The sequence below is a fragment of the Phalaenopsis equestris genome, unplaced genomic scaffold (genome assembly GCF_001263595.1).
Source record: "Phalaenopsis equestris unplaced genomic scaffold, ASM126359v1 Scaffold000002, whole genome shotgun sequence".
NCBI lineage: Eukaryota > Viridiplantae > Streptophyta > Magnoliopsida > Asparagales > Orchidaceae > Phalaenopsis > Phalaenopsis equestris.
Genome location: NW_018164444.1, coordinates 47891915 through 47914577, shown reverse-complemented (window position 1 = coordinate 47914577; position 22663 = coordinate 47891915). Strand labels below are relative to the sequence as shown.

Sequence of the window (22663 nt, the reverse complement as noted above, 5' to 3'; positions counted from 1 at the left end):
AAAAAAAAAAAACAGATTTTTTATCCGTCAACTATATCAACTTGTTGATGTCAATAACTTCAAAGTGGAGTTGTTGGTTCACTTATTGAAAACGTTGCATCGGAAGGCCATTGCCGGTTCACTTATTGAAAATGTTGCATCGGAAGGCCATTGTCGAACCACAATAGTTGGTCGTTAGCCGATTGTCATGCTTAGCTATGGACCTAAGGACGAGTTCATCGAATCACTGCTCTATGGAGTGGAGGCACAATGTATGCTTTTGTTATTGATAAGTACATTGATGTCTAAAAAAGGACCATATGATCCCCTCAAAATTTAGAAATATGGCTTAGTGATTTTGGATGCAATATGTTACTATGCCGCTCCTTATATCTTTGATCAGCTCTTGACTTATAGTATGAATGCAAAATGTTTCAGATTTTGTAATTATAAAATGTTTATGGCATATTAAAATAATTGAATTGGTGAAACTAGAGTCATAGATTATTTATTATGTTATAGATGATGAGTTGACAAAGCCTTCAATAGAAGGAAAAAATAGCTCAGGTTAGTTTGAAGTTAAGGACTTTTTAAGTATTTCTATTTATTTAACTTTGAAAATATTGCTTTGAATAACATTTGGCCAAAGGGTTTTTTTAAAGCAATTGCATATAAGAGTGAGCATCTTATGATGACTAATAATCACATTGATATCCTCAGCTTAATTTAGGAAGTGTTGAATCATGAATTGTCTTTTAGAAATACACGTCTCGAGAGTTAGAGTCGAGAGAGAGAGAGAGAAGGAGAGAGAGAAGAAAAGCGTTAGGAAATTCTCAGTAGAGAGGCTGAGAAAGTCTTCAGACCGAGGGTCTTTTATTCATCTTTTTGCCCCCTATTTAAAAAAGTGTATTCATACAATTATTAAAATAAGAGGCAATTGTAGAAACCACCCTTAATGCAATCAATGTATTTGTTGATTTAATACTAAATTTGTATTACAATTTGTATTTGGATATGACGGTAATCAACCGACGATGTATTTGAGTTCGATTGACTAAGACGACCAATTGAGGGCGATCGAGTCTGTCGAAGTAAAAGCCAGTTGGCCAACTAGTAGCAGTCGGGTGCCCTTGTAAGGAGTTTAAGCAGTCGGGACCGTTGGTGTGGTCCGTTGATTGAATCCTCTATCATAATATGCCAATTGACTTCATTGGTCGTTGAACGGTCGACTCGAATCATACTCCTCTAGTCTGATGCCTCAATTGTTTGGCCACCATCCCGGGCCATTCGATTGCTTTGAGATTAGTGTCGACAATTTTAGTAAATATATATTAGTTTCCTGAGTTTTCTTACTCCGTGAAAGTGACACCTACGATGAGGATAGAGAAACTATTAATAATCAGTGACATTAAAATCAAGAAAATTAATTTGACAATTAACTTCCATTTGGATTTTGTGCCACACAAACTCTATAAATAGAGTCATAGGCATGGCATCTCATCCTTTGCCACCATTTTCTCCCAGATAGCCGAGGTACACCATGGTTGATGGAACGAGTTGAGTCGACGTGGACCCAAAATTTATGGCCAAGGCTGGCTTCCGGGCTGCGACCTCTGTAAAGAGGAGAAAAATTGTGAAGACAGAATAAGATCCAGACTTGTCGACATAATCGACTCGTCTGATGGCATTGAAAAACGGTCGCCGAAGAAGCTTCTCCAAGAAACTATATTGTATGGACCTAATGCAAACACGATTGTTAAAGGATGGCAAGACATAACCGATGAAGAGGCTGAGGTCGGGGCAGCGATAGTTGTCGGTTTTTCTCGGCCTTCACCTCCAAAAGGAGGTATCTTATCACAAGTGAGGGATGAAGTTTCGAGAGCTATCTCTGAAATGGGTAGGATTTTAGGTATGCAAAGAGTCTTTTTGGTTATTCACAGCTTTTCCTTAACAACTTGGCGACATTATCTGTGATGGAGATGAATTAGTTGGGTTGGAGGGCCGTGAAGACTGTGGGCCTTCAAAGGACGTTGCGCGGTTCACCCCCACTGCAATGGCCAATATGTAGGCCAAATTCACATGGCTTCTTCCTCCAATCACCTCAGAAGGGCAATGGTCGTCCGACCCCTTGCCCAATATCAACTCTCAACAGGAGCAATCAAGTTGGCAACCACCTTCTCCCAAACCCATGGAGCAGCAACAAACGAGATCAAACCCTTTGCGGCGTTGGTCAGTTCCTTGGAGGGAGCGACTGGAGGTTCGACAATAGATCTTATGCGAGAATTACCAGTTCACCTGGCAACCACAGACTCAGAGGTAGCGACCCTGCGAGCGGAGGTCGCCATCTTGAAAAGTGGATTGGCTGAGGTGTTGTACGAGTTGGTAGTGCTTCACAAGTTGATTGATTTGGGTAAGTTCTATCGTAAAGCTGATCGGGATGGTCCTCTGAATGTTGACTTAGAGGGAGTATGTCTCGATTAAGAAGTTAGAAGACCTGAAGACCCGTTTATAAAACACTTTGTTATAGATTTGTAATAATGTTATTTTCAACAAAACTCCGGTTAATAAATTTGAAAGGATGTTTGGTGTGGCACTTATCAATATGCGACACTTCTTTTTATGCGCCTGCATTATAAATAGGGCAAGGAACCACTTTTGTCCTTTATGTGTTCTGATTTCTTTCTTTGTGTCTTCGATTTTTCTTCTCCTTTCGTCTTCCGACACCCATTTGTCCTCTGAGATGGCACATAAATACTCCCCCATCCTATTCGACTCTGTCAAGGGTACCGATCCCTCATTCCTGATGGATGCCAACATGTAGGAGTTGCAGAGGAAGTATGGTTTTCCATGATAACATCGTTCTTCGGAGGATGTTGGTGTTGGAGCAAGAGAAAAATGACATGGATAGGTATCTGGTCTTCTATCGGGACCAGTTCAAATACAACCTCTGCTTGCCTTTATGGATGAGCTCCATGGTGTTTTCAATACGTACAAGCTTATTCTGGCGCAAGTACTGCCGAATTTCATAACCGCAATAATGACTTTTGTTTTCTATTATTGCTGGGAGCATATTTCGTGATCGATCGACCTGCTCAAGCACTTTTTCTCATTCAAGGTTGATAAGGAGGGCTTTGTCATGCTTTCGGCGGGCAAGAAACTCCACCTTCTAGGAGTGGTGAATAAGTTAAAGGATTGAAAGAAGAAATTTCAGGTCGGTTCTTATTCTAGCGACAGGAGGATCCAAACCAAGCCATCTGAGCGAGTGGTGGAAAGGTCAAAGTATCTTCCATCTAGTATGGATGTTAATAAGGCGATGGTCACCGGTCATCATCTCTCGGTCCCGCAGTACACCGCTAAGGCGATGATTGCCCGCGTGCTGAGGGGCAAGATGACCGAGGAACAATGGTGCCTCTTTGATATTGATGAGGCAATCAGGGCCAAGGCGGCAAAGGAGAAGTTGGCCTCCAAGCTCCGTAAGCGGCAACATCTCCCGGGGCCAATTAATTCTGTAGAATATGAGGATTTGTTTCCTTATAATGTGACATCAAACTACCTTACCTCCATGTCTGAACCCATCGCTGTTATTCAAGATATGGTGACCAACAATGTTATCGTCATTCCTTAAAAATATGGTTCTCATTTTGTTGATGCAGGGGAAGGTGATGTGAGAACATATGTTTTTGAAAGGGTTCTCGATGAACCCACGACCACAACCTCCTCTTCCTCGAAAAATTGCATGTTGTCGGCTATCGTTGTTCTGTCAGATTTGCAGGTTAGGGATCCTTCGTTTGTTGCCTTGTTTGAAAGAACCGAAGCTAGCCGAGTCGCTCATGTTCGGAAGAGTTGACTTCATCTTCCAGCAATGAGGCCTTGCCTTCGCCCTAGGGAAAAAGGTCTATTGGCGGGGTAAGGACCTGGTGAAGGAAATAGACATCCCGCAGCCCCCTCCTTTGAAGAGGAGAAAGGAGGCATTCGAGTGAGAGCCCATGCACAAGAGCGCCAGGAGGACGTGGCTTGGCTTGGACAAGCGGTTCGGTCAACTAGATTGGTTTTTAGACTGGTACCCGCAGACGGATAAGAATAGGAGCATGCCCTCGACTTTGTTGAACTTGTTGTGATGTGAGGATCTTGACCATACCCTAGGACGTTTTCTTTGTCATTAATTCCTCCATAATATGGATATGTGCCAGTTGCTGGTGGCGCAAAATGCTCATTTTCTTGGACTGGCCATGATCAAGTTGGAAGAAGTGCTGGATGAGGCTGGGAAAAAGGATGGTTCGTTGGAGAAGGATCACAAGAGAGTTCACGCTGATCGGGACCTTTTAAAGCTCAAGCTTGACAATTCCAAGAAGCTAATCAGGAATCCATTGGCACTATAGCAGTCTTAAAGAAGGAGATTATTGAGCTGAAGGAGAAGATCACCTTGTCAGTTTACAAGGAAGAGTATGAGGAAGGCTTGGCAGGTCAATTAGGCTTGGGGTGAACTACGCCATCCAATGATTCATCCGCCACAGTCCGATCGACCAAAATTTTTGAACCCGGAAGAGTTCTCGGACCTAATTCCGAACAAGGCGAAAGAAGCTTCCAAAGGGAATGATGGGTCGGGAAGTGAAGAAAGATCGACCCCCCGCTAGGTCTTGCTATATGAAGAGTTTTTTTTAAAGAATCAAAAGACATTTGTAAACTCTACTGGGATATATGAGAAAGATTTGTTAGTTTTTGACTTATTTGAATTGGTTGTGATTCAATTAATAGAGTGCTCATCTTGTGAGTCGACCTGCCGCATGAGCCAGCACACCGAGATATTTCGTGAATCTCGTTCGGTTGGGTTGTCATCTCTGAAAAGACTCGCATCTGAGGCGACCTTTATGACCTATCGTAGATCCTATCACTGGCATGTGTCTTGGTTACCTTCAGAGATAAACTCCAAACTTTGGATATCACACCCTCGTCATTCGTCCTTTAAGTTTTTGAGGATTCGTTCAATTTAAGTCAACGATTGGGGGCCGAATCACACTCCCAACCATTTCCCCAAGCTATTAGTTAAAATGTACCGCAGATTGGTTCGCACTAGGCCCAAGTTATCGAGCACCCACCTTGTTCGATCAATTGGGCGTGTGCCTCTACTAGGTTTGTGCCATTTGCTAAGTGTGGATCTTGTCGTCACTCGCCAGATCTACCCTTGGGGACTTGTTCTTGGGATGACTTGTTCCACACTCCTTCGCGGACCTTGCCGCTAGTGAGCGGATAACCATTACCAGAGATCTAACCTTCTCGACTTTGGAGGCTCGAGATTGCAATGCAAAGGGAGAGCAAGTTGCCAATCGGCCCACCCTAACTGGCCACTAGGATCACACATTCACCATGTACTTGTGTACACATTATACATATATTATTTTTTATTTTTTATTTTACTTTATTATTTTTGTTTGGTGTATCTATGTCATGCAAATTCCAAAGTTGATAGTCGACTGTCTTCTGTGATGCCCTCGATCAAGTCGAGTTCCCCGAGTGTCAAGAAATGACGACCGACTGTTTTGGTGTTGCTGCCTCATCACGTGACATTGGTGGTTTGGTACTAAAGGAAACATTAATTGTGGTGTGGATTCCTTTTATCTTTTTTTTTTGGAACTTGGCCGCCGAGCCTTCTTGCTAGTGTCAAGCTGGCAGGTGTCGAGCTGACTTGTCACGGTGGGCCCATTTGTTGGCTTTTTGTTGAGTGACTGTCGTTGGGGCCGCTTACTCCCCCTATAAAGAGGGGAAAATCGCACCTACGCGATTTGTGTTCTCACTCAAAGGAAAGTTATTTGATAAAGCGATGGAAATCTGGTCGGTTCTGCGAGAGTTTGAAGACAGAGGTGACCTTCCGTCGACAGGAGTGAAAGGCTTTGCTTGGGCACTATTTTAGTTTTCTATTTCTTCGAGTCATTTATCGAAGGAAGGGGCTTTCTTCAAGTCGGGTGTCGAACGTGACTTCGTGACTCCGATCGGGGCCAACACTCATTGGAAGTCTTCTCCGCGAACGGGTGTATTGGTTCCTGAGCTAAGGAGGTGTTGAGCACGTTCCTAAGCAATGTAATACATTCGTTCGGTCATGGCTACCATATGGGCCCATAAGTCTTCTGACAGAAAGTACCTGTTTCCCCACCATCTCTTGTTCCTCTTGAAGCGAGGAAGAAATCTGAGACGAGGAGAGAAATAGTTGCTTGCGGCGAGGGCTCGCCGGTTGGGCGAATCCATATTCTTCCACTCACCTACGCTTTCTTTCTTGAGTCTGAGAAAGACCTGGAAAGCGTGGGTGAAATGGGGGTCAAGAGCAGAGGGCATTCCAGTTGAGATAAGGCGAGATTCTTATCCTCTCTCGCCTTGGGTGCAAAGTCGGAGTTCTTGGCAAGGCCTCGTCGGCTGAGTTTCAACACAGGGATTCGACCCTGCTATTAGAAAGTTCAGATGCAAATGTACCTTTTATGTTTTATCATTATCTAGGTGTATTGAACTTTTCGACCGAGATAAATAAATTTTAAGATTTGGTTACATCGTATTTGCTTGATGTCGAGTGGTTGGCCTTTTTATACTCAGATCAGTTTGTCGTTTTTATTTCTCGCTTACTTGACTCAATCTCATCGGTCGTCAAAAAATGATCGGTCAATGCATTTTTTAGTTAGAAAATCGACCTCCGTCACCTAATCATTCCAACCGAGCCCTGAGTGTCGGAGAGACCTGAGCATCATTCGAGCAGAATTAGTTAAAACTATAGTTTTTATCGCTTTAATTGAATTTTATACATCAGTAGCAACACTCCCATTTGCATATAAGTAAAGAAATTATTTAAGGTGGGGCTGTTGTGGAAGTAGAACAGTAGCCGGGAGAATGGACATAAATAAATATTTCGACAAGATTAAGCTACAACTAGAGTACCACCTGAACCCGTAGAGAAGATTACCACCTCGGATAAGGGACAACATGAGTACTACCTTGACGTTGGACATAACCCTAAGAGAGAAGATAATGAGACAACCAAATTCAAATTACATAAAACAGGTTCCTAACTCAAAGCACATCCTCTCATATTTATAAAGAGACATGACCTATGTTAGGAAATATTGAAAATAAGAAGAATAAAAATTAAAATTTAGATTTTAGGAAGTCTTTTAAAATAGGAAAGAAGAATAAAATTCAGATTTCATATTTTAGGAAATGATTTAGATTAAAAAAAGAGAATAAAATCGGAATTTAGGCTTTTAGGAAAAGATTTAAATTAGGAAAAGGCATAGGAATGAAAAAGGGATGAGGAAGAAAGAAAAGAAAGAGAAATAAGACAAAAGAGAAGGAAAAAAAAGGGGGGCGAAGGAGGGGATGGGGACCCCCCTCCAAGAGGATCGACCTGTCTAGCTAGGTTGGACCTACGCCCAACCAATCCCCCATGGGCCTTGCATCATTTATTAAACATAATTTTCATATAAGATATTTTCTTTGTTTTCTTTCTTTCCCCTTTTTTTTCAGGAGGGAGGGGTGAGATTTTCTAAACATAGTTCTCATATAGAATGCTCTTTCTTTCAGGGTGGGGTCCCTTACTTATGAACCACATAATTCTTATATATTTACATATCCAACACCTAAACTCTCATATTTTCATGCATGCCACTCAAGTCTTTTCAATAAAAACACCAAATATTACTGACTTTTATACAGCATGGATAAATTTTAACACCCAAGTAATAGAAAAGTAAATATCAAATTTAAGCGTTAGACACGTGAGAACAAGAATTGTGTGATCTGTATGTAATTTCCATCTTTTGTCAAAGAAAAAGAAATCAAACAGATCAAAAACTATATCAAATGATTTGCAAGTCATACTCAATGTGGCAGTACTTCAAACAAAAACCAAAGTTCTACATAATTAAGCCAGGCTTTCCAAACAAACAATTTTTTTCTCAAAGCGTACTTGGTACAAAGAATAAAATTTGGCATCACATAACGATGTTAGAACAAAATTTGGCATCCAAAAATCTTAATTTGGGGAGAAGATGTTAGAATAAAATTAAACTTGTGTACAACTTTAAATATCTCAGGTGCAGCAAAATCACCTAGCAACTAGTTAGGCAAAATTATACACAAAAAAGAAATGAAATAAAGGAGAGAGTGAGGAAGGACAAAAGAATGTAACTACTGGTTAAAATCCCCACTTAATACTCTATCCGCGATGCAGCGCAAGGGAGGAGATGGAGATCAAAGCAAGCTGTTAACAATTTTGGAAACTGCAGAGAAAGTGCCAAACCCCGACGAAACAAGTCCGACGGCGACGATTAGGATACACATCACTACCTACATGTAAATAACTATCACATGATGGGCAAATTAGGAAAATTAAATATAGGCATTAATAATCTTACATTGCATATCATTTCTTCAACTTTGAAATCACTCTTGATGTTTTCCACTACATTTTTCAACCATTTTATCACCCACCACTACCCTTAGCCATGTAACAACTATTTAGGATCAGTTTTATGAAATCTCATTTTTACTTTATTCAAACTACATATTGTGTGGGGAATTTAACGTGCTTGTTGCAACTCATTTAAAACCTATTACACAACCCCTTCATGTATTTTTCACTAGTAAAAATGTTGGCGGGAGCGGGAGGGAAGGGTGTGGGTTTTGGGTGGGGTAGAGAGAGAGATGAAGTGATTGCAAATGTTTAATTATTATATATGTGCCACTTGAGAAGATTTTTTTTTTTTTTGTTAACAATGTTTATTTCCTAATTGTATAATCAGTCATAAGTATTCAAAACGAATATATCCATGAAAGGGTCGGTGTAGCTCCAGTGACAGACAAGATTAGATAGAGTCGGCTTAAATGGTTTGGTTACATTAAAAGTGGACCATCTGATGATCCAATTAAGAGTAGATGTTTTAGATTCAACTTATCTTAATAAAGGTAGAGGTAGACAAAAAAAGAATTGGGCTTGTTGTATAAAAAATAATCTTAATTTATTAGAACTAACTAAAGTACAAAAAGTTAATAAACAATATGTATGTATGTATGTATGAGATAAAAATATGAAATTCAAGAGTAAGTTTTAAGGATACCTGAGTTTGTGTTGCTTTGCCTCTGACGATGCTTAGAAAGCAGATGCATGGAAAAACAAATGACTGCCACAACATCAAATATTTATTAAACCATGTTTTGTATGCTATAGAGCAGCCAACGGATGGAAGAAACTTACTACTAGCATGGTGAGTAAAGATCCAATCAAAGCCATCACCAAACCTGAAATATAATAAAAGAAAAAAAGCAAGAAGACAATTTTAATTATAAAAATGAACTAGTATATCATCTTCGAAAAATAAGGTGATTTAGAGGCCAAACAACTAGGCTGTCAAAAAAGCCCATTGTTCGCGAACAATTCGAGTTCAACTTACTAAGTAGCTCTTGTTTGATTCATTCATTAAGCAAGCGACCGAACACAAACAGTTTATTAGATCTCAATTTATAAATGAGATGAACACAAACTTTTATTCGATCGAGTTCAACCCAATTTGGCTCAAATTAATTAACTAAATATTATTATAGTATTTTTTTATATTGATTTTTTAATGTTGTAATTAAGAATGTATTAAATTTATTATCGCTTAAATCATTCAAGCTAATTTCGAGCCGAACACGAGAAGAAATAAGCAAATGAATTTAAATCAAGCCGAGCACAAATACACCATCCACAATGTCTTTTGAACATGAGTCTATTTTGAACCCAAAAAAAAAAAATCAAAGAAGCCCAACTCTAACAAGTATTGAGCTTGCTCAAGCTCGACTCGTTTACATCTCTACAAATAACTTAGATCTTAATTACTGACTAGAATTATTTATTACTTGCTCATTATTACTAGAAAATCCAATTAACAATGGCGTGCAGTTGTCGGTAATTAAAGACCCAGAAATTACAGTGTCCAACAGAAGCATTTCAGTTTCCTAAATTAGCGTGAGGGTAGAGGCAGACGGAGAGGGGGTATGGAGTAATAATATACATACCAAAGAAAGGAATGGTAAGAGCCACAATCAAGGTTGACAGTGTCAAAACTGTTCTAATGCTGATGGAATAGAGGTGAGATTTCAGATTATCTTGCGGTATCAGCTCCTCTAAACTCAGTGCCATTGGAGTCAAAGACAAGGCATATTTAAGCAGTAGTTAAGGGATAACTTTATTATATAACCAGAAAGCAGATATAATATACTCCATTACTGAAAAAACTATAGATTTCCGCAGAGGCTCATCCTTCAAGTAATTAAAAATATATATATAATTGAATATAGGATATTTCGTCAGTGGGTTTACAACCTGCAAGGAAAACAAAGCCAAAGAATAAGTATCAGTGGATGATTCTATTTTCATAATATGAAAAAGATATTGGTTGCAGAGATATTTCAGCACTGTTGGACTCTTTAATAACATCAATTAGTAACCAGATAGAATTAAACAGTGAAATTTAAAGATCTGAATTTAACTTAAAAAACAAATTGTTAATTGTTAATTAAAGATATATTATGAGGTCTTTGATAGTAGTAATAAGCGTGCGTATCATGGTTCTATATTGTAGGATCAACCTGAGATTGGAATGAATTTTTTTACCTTAAACAATGCTAATGAACAAACGAATAAGATCAAATCAAGATTCCACTTGGATTTTAAGAGACACATCAAAAAGAACTATACAAATGATAAAAATCAAATGCTTTTTGATTCAAGAGGACTTGGGTTTTGTTATGCCAGTTCGTAGTCTAAAGACAATTTTGTAGGTTGTGCAACTAAAGATTAGTCTTTCGTCATTTATTATTATTTAGTATAAATAGGGCTAATATGTTTAGGGTTAGGGGTATGCATGAGATTATTATTAGGAGTCTTAAGTTTAGGGCTCAGGAGAGATTTCCTGTCATTTTAATTGTAGGAATTGGGAGAGATCACCTACATCTCAAATTATAGTATAAGTGTTGATCTTGTATTCATTTTGTTCTGGATTATTAACGAAAAGAATTTGTTTTGCCCTAATTTCTATGGAAAGAAAGTATTAATTTGTACCTCAAATCGTATCAAATGGTATCAGAGCATCGCTCCTTCAATTTCTAAAGACAAGACTCGATCACACTTTTGGTGGGAAGCTGGCGGGATCGCATCTCCTTCGCTTGGAAGCCACTCAAGATCGCGTCTTCGTTTGTCGAGACACTCGCGATATAGATCACGGCTAACCTGATATCACCATACAATCATAGTTGCAGCTAGCAGGGAAGCATCGCGAGATGGTGATCTCCGTGACCTAAGCCTTGCAATATGATCGCGGTTGGAGCTAGCGAGGCAGCATCGTGGGATGGTGATCTCCTTGACCGGAGCCTTGCGGCACGATCGTAATTGGAGCTAGCGGGAAAGCAACAAGCTAAGTGCTGGTGGGAAGAAGAAGGGATCGCGGCATACCTTCATCTCTGTCGCACAAGACCATGCAAACAGAATCGATCACGGCTAGAGAGGAAGGCTGCAACGGGATCAAAAATGTCCCAATCATGATTCAAGAAGTCAGCAACTGGATTGGGGATCGGGCGTGCCCTAGTGACCGAAGCTCTCGTAATCTGGGAAGCCATCGACAAAATTGTGGCACTCCTACTGAGATTCAAGCTAGCTGGAGAGCTTACAATGGGATTGTGAGGTACAAAGTTTTGTCTTTTGTGATCAAAAGTTTCTGGGGAATAATGACGATCAAGAAAATAGATAATTTGAAAAAGAAATGAGAGAAAAAGATGAATCAACTTACCTCCAGGATAGATGAAAGGTTTGCAACTATCGACGAAAAATTTTCATCCATGGAAAACCAATTTGAGTGCTTGGAGAAGAAGTGTTGAGGCTTATCGAGATGCAATCCAAGACCACGTCGACGGTTCATTTTGCAAACCCTAATCAAAGGTTGATCGGAGATTCATTAGCTAAATTGAAAGGGAGAGAAATAGGACGAGAGGAACGCGATGAGGAAAGTATCTACCATCAAGAATCTCCTCTCAGATCTCCAATGGGGGGTGGATTAGAGATTTCTGAGGGAGGTGGGGAGGTGGTTAGTCCAAAACATGGAGGAGTTATGCAAGAGGTATGAATGAGCACGAAATAGAAAAGAGAGAAGCAGGGATGGGGTATAGATATGATCGAAGAAGGGAGTTTTACCCTCAATACATCAAGGAAAACAGTGGCAGGAGAGGAAATTGAGGTGGAGATGCTCAGTTAGAAAGTTGAAGATGTCGATCTTTGAGAGGGGATGACGCACATGGGCAGGTGTACCGAGCAAAGCAATATTTTGCAGTGAATGACTAAATGGGGAGGAGAAGCTCATGGTGCAAAGTTATGTTTAGCAGAGAAAGCCCTGGCATGATTTTAGTGCAGGGATGACTGATACTTGATCTGCTCATGGGAAGAATTTAGGTGTTTCTTGTTGGAACTTTTTCCGAGCACTCGAAAAAGAAACCCACATGAACAATTCTTTGCATTGACTCAAGAAGGGTCTATCATGGAGTATAGCGAGAGATTTCAGCTACTGTCGGAATGACTGAGGGGGATTTCTAAAGTAGTATTAGAGGAGAATTTCATGAAGGTTTAAAACCTTACTTACGTGCAACACTCCAATTGCTGAGACCGCGGGGATTGGGAGAGATGATAGAGTCAGCCCATATGGTGAAGAGCAGGAACAACATGAAGGCCAGCAGAAGCAGCACCATGGGAGAATTACACAAGAGTATCTTGATGACCATGACACCGAGGACTCATATGATTTCATTTCAGGGGGAGAGCCGGAGGAGAAATGCGAACCCGTCCAGGGGTCAACTTCAAGTGTCTTACAAAGACAGAGATTCAAGAGAAGCGAGCAAATGGGTTATGTTTTACTTGTGATCAAAAACTTGCCCCACTACATCGTTGTGAGGATCGGATAATATAGGTTCTCACAGTTTATGACGAGGAAGCGGGGAAGCTTGATCCAATAACAATTTCCATATATCCACCTTGATAACAAGATACTATTTTTGGAGAGGGGTATTGCCACGTTGCTTCCAACTTTTTTCCATGAGAGCTTCTCTTCGGGGGGTATCGATCAAGCGCCCCTATCTTTATAGGAGTTATTCTCTTATGTGAATAAGTGATTGTTGGTCAGCTCCAACAGCTCGACCAACATTTTAGGTCATTGTAGGCCTAAGGCACAACAGATTGGTCCCTCCTTAAGTCCTTACCCTAGGGCAATGTGTTCAACCCTGGGTTCGAGATCTCGAAATTCCAACATTTCCATCTGAAAATGAGTTATGAAGGTGCATAAGAATTCACCCTGCCCTTGGCGCAGATGGAAGGTCTGAGAGTTTTTAGGCTATTGTGCTTTGGCGAACTGAGCTATAAAAAATTCTTCTAAAGTCCACAAAGAAGGTGATCACCCCTAATGGCGAAGCATTGAACCATCAAATAGCCAACTCCCTGAGTGTTGTGAAGAACATGCAACATTTGAGTGTGTCGCTAGTCTTTAGCAAGCATATCGTCGACTTAAATGAGACAATATGATCGTTAGGGTCTAACCGTCCCCGACAGAGTTTTAGTGTCGAAATCTTGAAGCACTCAAACGGTTCAACTTCAAAAATTTGTTGGGAAAAGGAGTTCTCAAGCTATGTGGTTTGCGCTACTTCATGCGTTCATGCATGTGATGTTCAAGCAGTGTGAAATCCATGCTATATAGATAGTGTGTGTTTTGTTCTGATTCAAGGAAAGGAGAGATCCTTAGAGTATTCAGGGTGGTTTTCCTTTGCTAGTGATGAGATGTCACTGGTTGTGGCATTCGTATTCATTCTGAGGTGAGTGCACTTTTGATTACCTCCATCATTTGCTCTTTGAGTTCGTTAATCTGTTGAGTAACAAACTCAAGGGCGCGGTTCATGTTGTCGCCAACTTCCCGAGGTGAGAGATCTCCTTGAGTCACCTCTCTTCTTGTCTGTGGCATGATTCCACGCTCACAGTATCTTTTAAGGTGTTGAACCCAGATTTTTCCATGAATTACATCTAAGATCGAGAGTGTAAATAAAGAGGGGGAGAGAGAGAGAGAGAGAGAAAGAGAGAGAGAGAAAGAGAAATGATGGGCCTAAGAGCCTTCGAAGTATCGGTAATAATTCATGTGGAACGAATCCCCCGTGATGCAAGAATTTCTCTACTTTCCTTACCCGCGATTATCATAGTAGAAGATTAGGGTAGGGTTTACACGTCGGTCCATTATAAGGTCAGTATATCTACCACCATTTGTGCATGTCGTAAAGCCAACTGATGAGTCACATGGGATCCTTGGTGTAGCGTATGAGCCGACTGATGATGCTACTACAGATCTTCTAACCAAGAAGATCATTGGAGCGGTTTTTTCTTTAAGAAGAAAATGTTCTATTTCTGGATAGAAATTTCTTCCTCGAATCTCTCGGAAGTCCAAGAAAGAGATGCAATAATTTATCAACTTTAATTACCATTGAGGTCATCATAGTAGGAGACCAAGGTTTACCTGTCGGTCTATTATGAGGTCGGGGTATCTACCATCTGTTGTGCAGGCTGTAGAGCCGCCCGCGGAATCACATGGGACCCTTGGTGTGGCGTCTAAGGCCACTGAACCAAATATTATACCTGATACTTTTTTTGACACTATTGTAGTGGCTTCGCCCACATGCAATAACCTCCTTTTTTAAGAATAAAAAGGAAAAATGTTTTGGCTTACTACTCTTCTTCATTAAGCAATAATAAATTGGATGTTTCCTATTTTGATAACGGGAGATCTAGGGAATACCCCAGTCGATACTCAACTTATTTGCTTAAAAATAAATATGTTATAAAAAAATTATTATCGTCCCATCTTGGTTAAGATGCAATGGGTTTAGGAAAATTCCTACCGCTACACTTTTGGGATATGAATTAAAAATGTTGATATTTAGCCACTCTTAATTGTTTAAGTTATATTTTGGATGACGTAAATGTTAGAATAGTATGTCTCTTTAGTCCTACCACAGTAATACCAAACTCTTGAGCCCGATTGTGATATATAATATGCAAAATTTTGCGCTTTTACTTTCTCTAATTAACCTAAAAAACATGAACTCCAATTTTTTTTTTAAAAAATGAAGCAAAAAGGAGAAAAAAAAATATATGACTTGGCTGAAAAAGTGATGATAATATGTTATTACCGTCGTCCAAACAGCAATCTTAGAAACTACGAATCCATGTGGCATACTAAGAGTAAACTGAGGTTGAGTTGATTCTCCAAATAAGAAAAATCCCATCACTGCAACCCCGGCGTACAATAATGTGCAAATGAAAAAGCTGCAAATCATTTATTTGAGTTTTAATCAAATAATTTCCAATGAAAACACAAAAAAATCAACTGAAATTGCAGAGATTATCAGAAAGAAAGCCGTTTGCCCTTAGGAAAGTATCCACTATTCATCATGTAAGGACTTAAAAGCACTCAGATCAAGAAACTTCAACGATGATGTAAATTTTGATAATAGCAAGCTTTATTAGAACTACTATACACCACTTGCCTTGTGAAAAGAACTGCTGGGAAGTCATTGGGCTTCTTCAGGGAGGAGTATATGTTTGGGAAAACGGCATGGCCTGAATATGAATAACCATACAGGCCAACAGCTAATGAAATGCCAGAAAGATTTAGGGAGGAACCCTCATTTTTGAAGCCAACCTGATCTACTAATCCCAACCAAAACAAGCAGACAGCCACCAACAAAGTTGCAATGACTCCTCCAGCTGCCAAAAAGCAAGGTCAAGGAATGCTCGCCACTTAGGCGAGTGGAAAAATATATTATAAACCACAAAGGTACAGCTTTCATATCTTATCAGAAATAACAAAAAATTACTTGGACCATTGCTATCTCCAAAAAATGTAAACGGAGACAAACTAAAAGCTTCTGCAAGCTTCCGAGATTAGAAAACTGAAATTTTCAATATAGATGATGTGTATAAAAAAGGCTAGAAAATTCAAATTTCAAAGATCAAATGATAAAGCTTTAAAATTTAACTGTAAAAATAAAAGGCAGTCGATTTCCACTAACCTGAAATATAACTTAGAACACTTAGATCTCTGAGCCATGTTGTTGGGAGAACAATCAGAGTTGTTAACAGAGCAAATACCAAATGAGAATTGAGATGCAATCCACTTATATCCAAATGCGCATTTGGAAACAATGATGACAAATTATCACTCTCCAATATAATGTGCTCAACACAGCAAGCCTGCAGAACTGTTTATGTTAGTTTTGTCACATTTGCTTGAACCACTTTTAACTAGCTGGAAATGTTAAAAAGGCACAGCAGTCCAACAAACTTAGCCAGTGATACCAAACTTTTACTTACATACAATTCCAGGTACAAGGTAATCTGCAAAAAATAAATGCAGAAAAAAGGAATTAGTATCTCAACAAATTTATGTGTAACAATTTCACAATGAAATGCCTTTATTATCACTCACCGATAAAATAATGCGACCAGGAGTTCCAAAAGCAGCCTGACCAATGTCAGGGTATGTCTCAAGGCCTGGTCTACTATCCAAGCAGTGACGCAAGAGCATTCCGGTGTAGAAGGCAAGCACAGCATATGTGAACAGTATGGACATCCCCATCCAGCCACCTTCCTTAACTGCATATGGTGCAGACAGGATTCCAACTCCACAGAGTACATTTACACCTGTTTAAATCATAAATCCCAAGTTAATTGGAGGCTTGCTTATTATAAACTGGTTTATTTTTATGAAGAGTGATCTCTTGAATGTCTTTAGAACCCGTTTTAATTTTTCTGATGCAAATCAAATCTAAACCCAACATTCTGCAGTTAATAGTTCAACCAATTGGAATTATGATATCAAATTAATTTGACGAGTATTAGTTATGATATGTGTTGCATTTTTCTTTATCTTTAAATAATGTTATCTCAGTTCTCTGTATGTCGTAGTATTAGAATTGTATTGATGTCTTATGCTTTTGTATCTAAAAAACACGCCTGTTGACTTCCCATTAAATCCTGCAGGAATAAATTACATTATATAACATCTTCATTTCTCCTAGCAATTTTTAAATCTTGCCTTCACATTTTGGTCCGGTTGATCAGAATGGATCACAATTAGAGCTGGAACTGAGCCAAATAGTATGTAAATTGAATGTGATATATTAATGCTTAAATTATTTTTAAGCTGGAAGTTTAATCAAGTAAGCTGTTGTTACTGCCATTTGACTCTAGTTTTAAGAAAAAGAATTAAAGCCTGAGATTGGCTTCACAAAAATCATTTACCAACAAAAAAGTTAAATTTATCTTCTAATCAAGGTTATGCTTGATTTCAAGCTCTTATTTGCAAAAGAACAATCAAATATAAAAAATGAAACGCATTTTTCTAAAATTGAAACCAAGGCTCCATTTGAAATCTCGTCTTGTATTGTGTTGTGTGATGTTGGACTGTGTTACCGAGTAAAGTTTATGTATCTTTACTGAAATCACTAATAAAATTTTAATCCAAAATTTCCCAAATTTGCTTAGGTTAGATTACAAAGTCAAAATGAGGACTTGAATTGGGTCCAGGAAGACATTAATTGTGAACCAATTTAGACCACCTACAACTTGGAACTCACTTATTCTTAAGTCACGCAAAGCCTCAAGTCACCCAGAGACATATTATGGTAAGTCACATAGAGCTAGGCCTGACTTGGTCCTTAGGACTGAGTTATTGGGCTCAGTTGAAAGACTCATCAAGTCACCTACCTGCTGACATACTTTGAGTACTTATTTAATGTCTCACAAAGATTATTTAATGTCTCACCAACATTATTGATTTGGAAAACATGCTGAAGGTACCGACCCACATAATACAACCCATCAATTCACTTAACGTCCCATTTGACTTCAAGCATAACTTGCCAACAATAAAACTATCTACAGTGGGTTTAACATACTCATTTTCAAATGTAATTGAATCATATCGCCAACTTTATAGTTTGCATTGTATTTCTTTTTAGCTTGCTGTATTTTCTTTCCAGCTTATGCTAACAAATGCTTATGATATTAATCCTATTAAGAACAGGTTGTAATCTCCGACATTTTGATTTCCTCTTTAGGTCCAAGTAACTGCTTTTCATCCCAAGTTTTAAGCATTTTGGGTTTCCTTACATACAATCTACTAATTCATGTTGCTCTTCTTAGATTTTATTTCACTTCCCTATTTTTTTCCCTATAAAAGTTAATTTACGAGTTTCCTTCTATTGACCTTGAGATAGTGCTATAATATCAAGAGATAAGGTATCACAAGAGAAAACTGCTAATTACCATATTCTCGGAAGCTGCCAAAGGAAATCACTAACTGCTATAATTCCGAGAGATGTTAAAGGCAATAACTATAGTGTCAAGAACTATACTCATTTAATTGGGTTGGGGTTTCCTTTTGATGATGTAAATAATTTTCGTGTGATAAAAACAAAAGTTTAGTCCTTGCATCTAATGATCGTATAATTGAAACTTATTTTGAAACTTATTTAGAGAAAAATTTTTATTTTAGGCCCTTCTTGGTCTAGATATACCCCTAAAGCAAGCAAAATTCACAGTAATTAGTGATATATATATATATATATATTTAATGATTTTGTGTCCTGCCGATTAAAATTCTGCAACACTTTATAGATCTAACTTTGAAGTGTCAGTCAGCTTATATACTGACATGAAACTTGAATATTCTATTTAGTGATTTCTATCCTTAATCTTGATATTTCCTTATTTAGAGAACAATGTTTAAATTTGTCAAGCATGATGTACACGTTGAATTTTTTTTGGTGTGAATCATGATCACTTTTTATTTTTATATTTACTTGATTTTCTTGTGAGATTTTAATTATGGGAAAAATTACATTATTAATTGAAATGAAAAAAAAAACACAAATGCTATTTTTTGTTTAACTGTGACTGAAATTTGATAAAGTTGAGAGTCCCCATATGTGAACTTATATGTGATTTCATCATGCTTTTCATCTTAGGATACAGTAATGAGCACCGGACACTTAAGTGTCCTATATCACTAAGTTCCTCGGATTAATCTCATCTAGGGGTGTAAGTGAGTCAAGCCGACCCATGAGCCAGCTCGAGCTTCGGCTTGATAAGTGGCTTGTGAACTGAGTTCAATGAGCAAACAAGTGAAGCTCATGCTAGCTCGAGCTTCGGCTTGATAAGTGACTCAAATAGCTAGCTCGTGAGCTGGCTTGTTTAAAAAATATTTATATAGAATATACTAAAAAAAAATTAATTTGAAGACTATTTTTAAATTATTAAAAATGTTATAAAAATTATATATTGTATTTATATTAAATAATTTTTAGTATCTCTCTCCTTATTGCTAATTCTATTTGTCATTTTATTATACTACTACCTTAAATTAATATTATTTGTTTCTTTTATAACAAACAAACTAGCTCAAATTAGTAGACGTAAGCTTGAGCTCGAGCTCGAGCTCGATAAAATTAATTAAGCTCAAGCTCTAAGTGTTTGGAGCTCGACTTGACTCGACTCGACTCATTTACACCCCCAATCTAATCTATTATTCATGAATTATTCCTCCCTTAGTTATGAGACTTTTTTTTTCTCTAGCACATAAATAGAGTTTATTTCCATATAAATATATGAAATGGTTGATGACTTTTTCAATAAGTGAATTTAATTCAACAGAGTGTTAGCAATGCTTATTTATATGAATGTACTTAATTTTTGGGAACTATATATCAAAATTTGTTTTCTTCGAGTTTCATTTTTTGCATAAGCCCATTAATTTTTGTATTCTTTAATTACTATTATCAATAAAAATAATATTTTAATTTGAAATATTTCTAATTTTATATTACATATTACAATATCATTATTTTATTCCCAAAAAAAAATGTGGGTGACTGATAAGTAAAACTTTATTATCAGACAAGCAGTTGAAGGTGGTTAGGGCTCAAATATGAAAGTGACTTTGAGCAGTTGTTTAATAGAAAGTGAATAAAAGATGGTTCTCATTTTTAAAACTCAACTTAATAAAAGTAAGAAATGAGTTTCAATGTTAAGAGCAAGGAAGTCACTAATAATTTTTGTTAGAATTTAATAATAGTTGAAAATATAAATTTAATGAAAATATAGATTAATCTCCCCTAAGAAACAGAGATATAATAGAATATGACCTTTTTTTAAAATAAAAAAATAATAAAATAATATTTAATTAATGTTAAAGATGGATAAAAATGGAATTCATCATAGCCCAATCAAATATAAGAACAAATTTCACAAGATTTAAGTTTGATTGAGTAACATAGATCATTGAATTGACTCCAATAAAACTCGTACCTAGAACTTAGCTTGAATCACTTTCAAACAATTAGATTGAAGCAATTAGTCAATGCCTCTTTGTTTTATTGTAAATGTTTGAATTTTAATTTCAAAAGTGTGCAGCATTGTATTGTAATGATGTTATATTGCAGAAAGTTCTTCTGAATATGAAAATTATGATTGTTTGGGTTATAATGACTTTCAATTTTTTTTATTTCTACATTATTAATATTATTATTATTATTATCATCAAAATAATAATTAATTCCATCATTCAATTAATTTATTTTTATTATATTATTATTAAAATGATAATTTTTGAAGGTGTTCCAAGCCCTCAAGCATGAAACTCGCTTTCATCATTTTGAACCTGAGTTTTAAATAAGAACTCACTTCTCTCCATTTCAATCAAACAAGCACTCCATTCAAGGGTTATTTGGCTACAACTAGGATGTAATAAATCCTATAAATCCTGATGTAATAAATCTTTATCTATTCTAATTATACTAACTAAATCACATTTAATCTAATTAAACAACTCAATTAATTATTAGTGAATAATTGGCTAAGCTAATTAAATAATAACTGCTATTTAGAAAAATTAAATGAGAAAAATAAGATTTACTTAAGGTGATACTTATTGAAAACTTTTTTATCAATTCCAGTTATCTTGTTTAAATTATAATAAGCAGAACTAAATAAGCCACCCAATGCTAGGATTTACTAAATATGGGACCTTTTATCTATTCTAATTGGAGTTAAATACACCCAACTCTAAATTTACTAAATCCGGGATTGAAAACAAAATGGCTGAGAAACAGAACTCAAGTTTCTGTAGGATATAATGTTGTCATTTTTACAGTTGGATAGGATTTAGGCTAAACCACGCTCAAGCCCAGCAACCAAACAACCTCTTAAAGTGTAGAAAACTATCAGTTAAACTCATTAATCACCTTTATTATGCTGAATTTAAAATATAGATGTTACTGGCAATAAATACTCACACACTCATTTTATGTCAAATAAACCCTAACTGATAATAAGAGGTTCGCTATCAAGAAGCGTGCACAAAGTAGGAGAAAGCAATACCGTTGATAACAGCCTGGCCGTAGGAGCTCTGGCCTGGGGGAACAGAAACCTTGTCGTGATCGTGATCGCGATCGCGCTCCTTCTTCACGGATGGTCGACGAGTAGGGATCGGAGGCGGCAGCAACGAGTGTGAGCTCTTCCGCCGCTGATGCTGAATATCCGGCGATGGTTTCCGCTCATCTTCTGAACGAGATGGGAGCAAAGGCTTGATCAGAGAGCTGAAGACATCTGAGGCGTGGCGACCTCTGAAGGAAGAGTTGAAGAAGGAGCTTCCGAGTCTGATGAGACTGGGAGTCCCTAGGAATGCAATTGAGGGGGATGCGACGTTGCTGTAGATGTCTATTGATTGCCTATCGCGATTAAAAAAAGAAAAACAAATAAATAAATTAGTCCTGAATTACTAACAATTTTGCAGATATATGAATCTAGATAATAAAAAAGTTGGGTTTGGGGACCCTGACAGAAAAATATGAAGCTGAGAAAATTTAAGGTCTTTTCGGGGGAAAAAATATTAACTCAGAAGCACTGATGCATCAGTACTCTAATGATAAGGTGACACGTATGCAATGATCCCACCGTGGCGCCACATGACACCCTACCATTGGAGTACTGCAGTACTCCTGAGGTAATATTTTTTTCCTTTTTAGGCCGGTTACAACTTGGGGGGGGGGGGGAAATCATCAGTACTCTAATGGTAAGGTGACACGTATGCAATGGTCCCATCGTGGTGCCACATGACACCCTATCATTGAAGGAGGTAATATTTTTTTCCTTTTTAGGCCGGTTACAACTTAATAATTTGTTGTACAGTAATTGTCATAGAAAGCTACTGTGCAGCTGCAGATAAATCGATTGTCTGTTTACTTTTTTAGGTACATCGTCGCGCCACTGATTCCAAACGACAAAAAAAAGTATTTTCAAAACGAGTTGCACGGATAACGCTGCCCTAAACAGACCCTTAATCGCAATTTACATAAGAATTTTAAATTATTATTTATTTAAACGATAATTTAATGTACTAATGAATTTGACTACCATTTAGAGATCATTTAAATATACTTTAATAATTTTTTTTAAAATATTGTCTTAAAATATCATTGAATTTAAAAATCAGCTTATCTTAAAAAAAATATAAGTGCATTTACATACATAACGCACAATTCTTATGCATTTACATCTCTTCTTACACGTAAACTTTTATATATA

General features: G+C 37.6%; 1 protein-coding gene across 1 annotated transcript in view; it reads right to left on the bottom strand.

Annotated features, from left to right (window-relative positions):
- Positions 1 to 8026: 8026 nt before the first annotated feature.
- LOC110031760 (vacuolar amino acid transporter 1-like) overlaps positions 8027 to 22663 on the bottom strand; it is a 19232-nt gene continuing 4595 nt past the window's right edge. Inside the window, exons 2-12 of the mRNA XM_020735142.1 lie at positions 21458 to 21807; positions 16506 to 16720; positions 16391 to 16414; positions 16090 to 16270; positions 15565 to 15784; positions 15208 to 15343; positions 10302 to 10321; positions 10015 to 10160; positions 9212 to 9255; positions 9075 to 9137; positions 8027 to 8304 (exon numbers count right to left, since the gene is read on the bottom strand). Coding sequence (XP_020590801.1) covers positions 8209 to 8304; positions 9075 to 9137; positions 9212 to 9255; positions 10015 to 10160; positions 10302 to 10321; positions 15208 to 15343; positions 15565 to 15784; positions 16090 to 16270; positions 16391 to 16414; positions 16506 to 16720; positions 21458 to 21807 — 1495 coding nt within the window. The 3' untranslated portion in view covers positions 8027 to 8208. The remainder of the gene's footprint in view (positions 8305 to 9074; positions 9138 to 9211; positions 9256 to 10014; positions 10161 to 10301; positions 10322 to 15207; positions 15344 to 15564; positions 15785 to 16089; positions 16271 to 16390; positions 16415 to 16505; positions 16721 to 21457; positions 21808 to 22663) is intronic.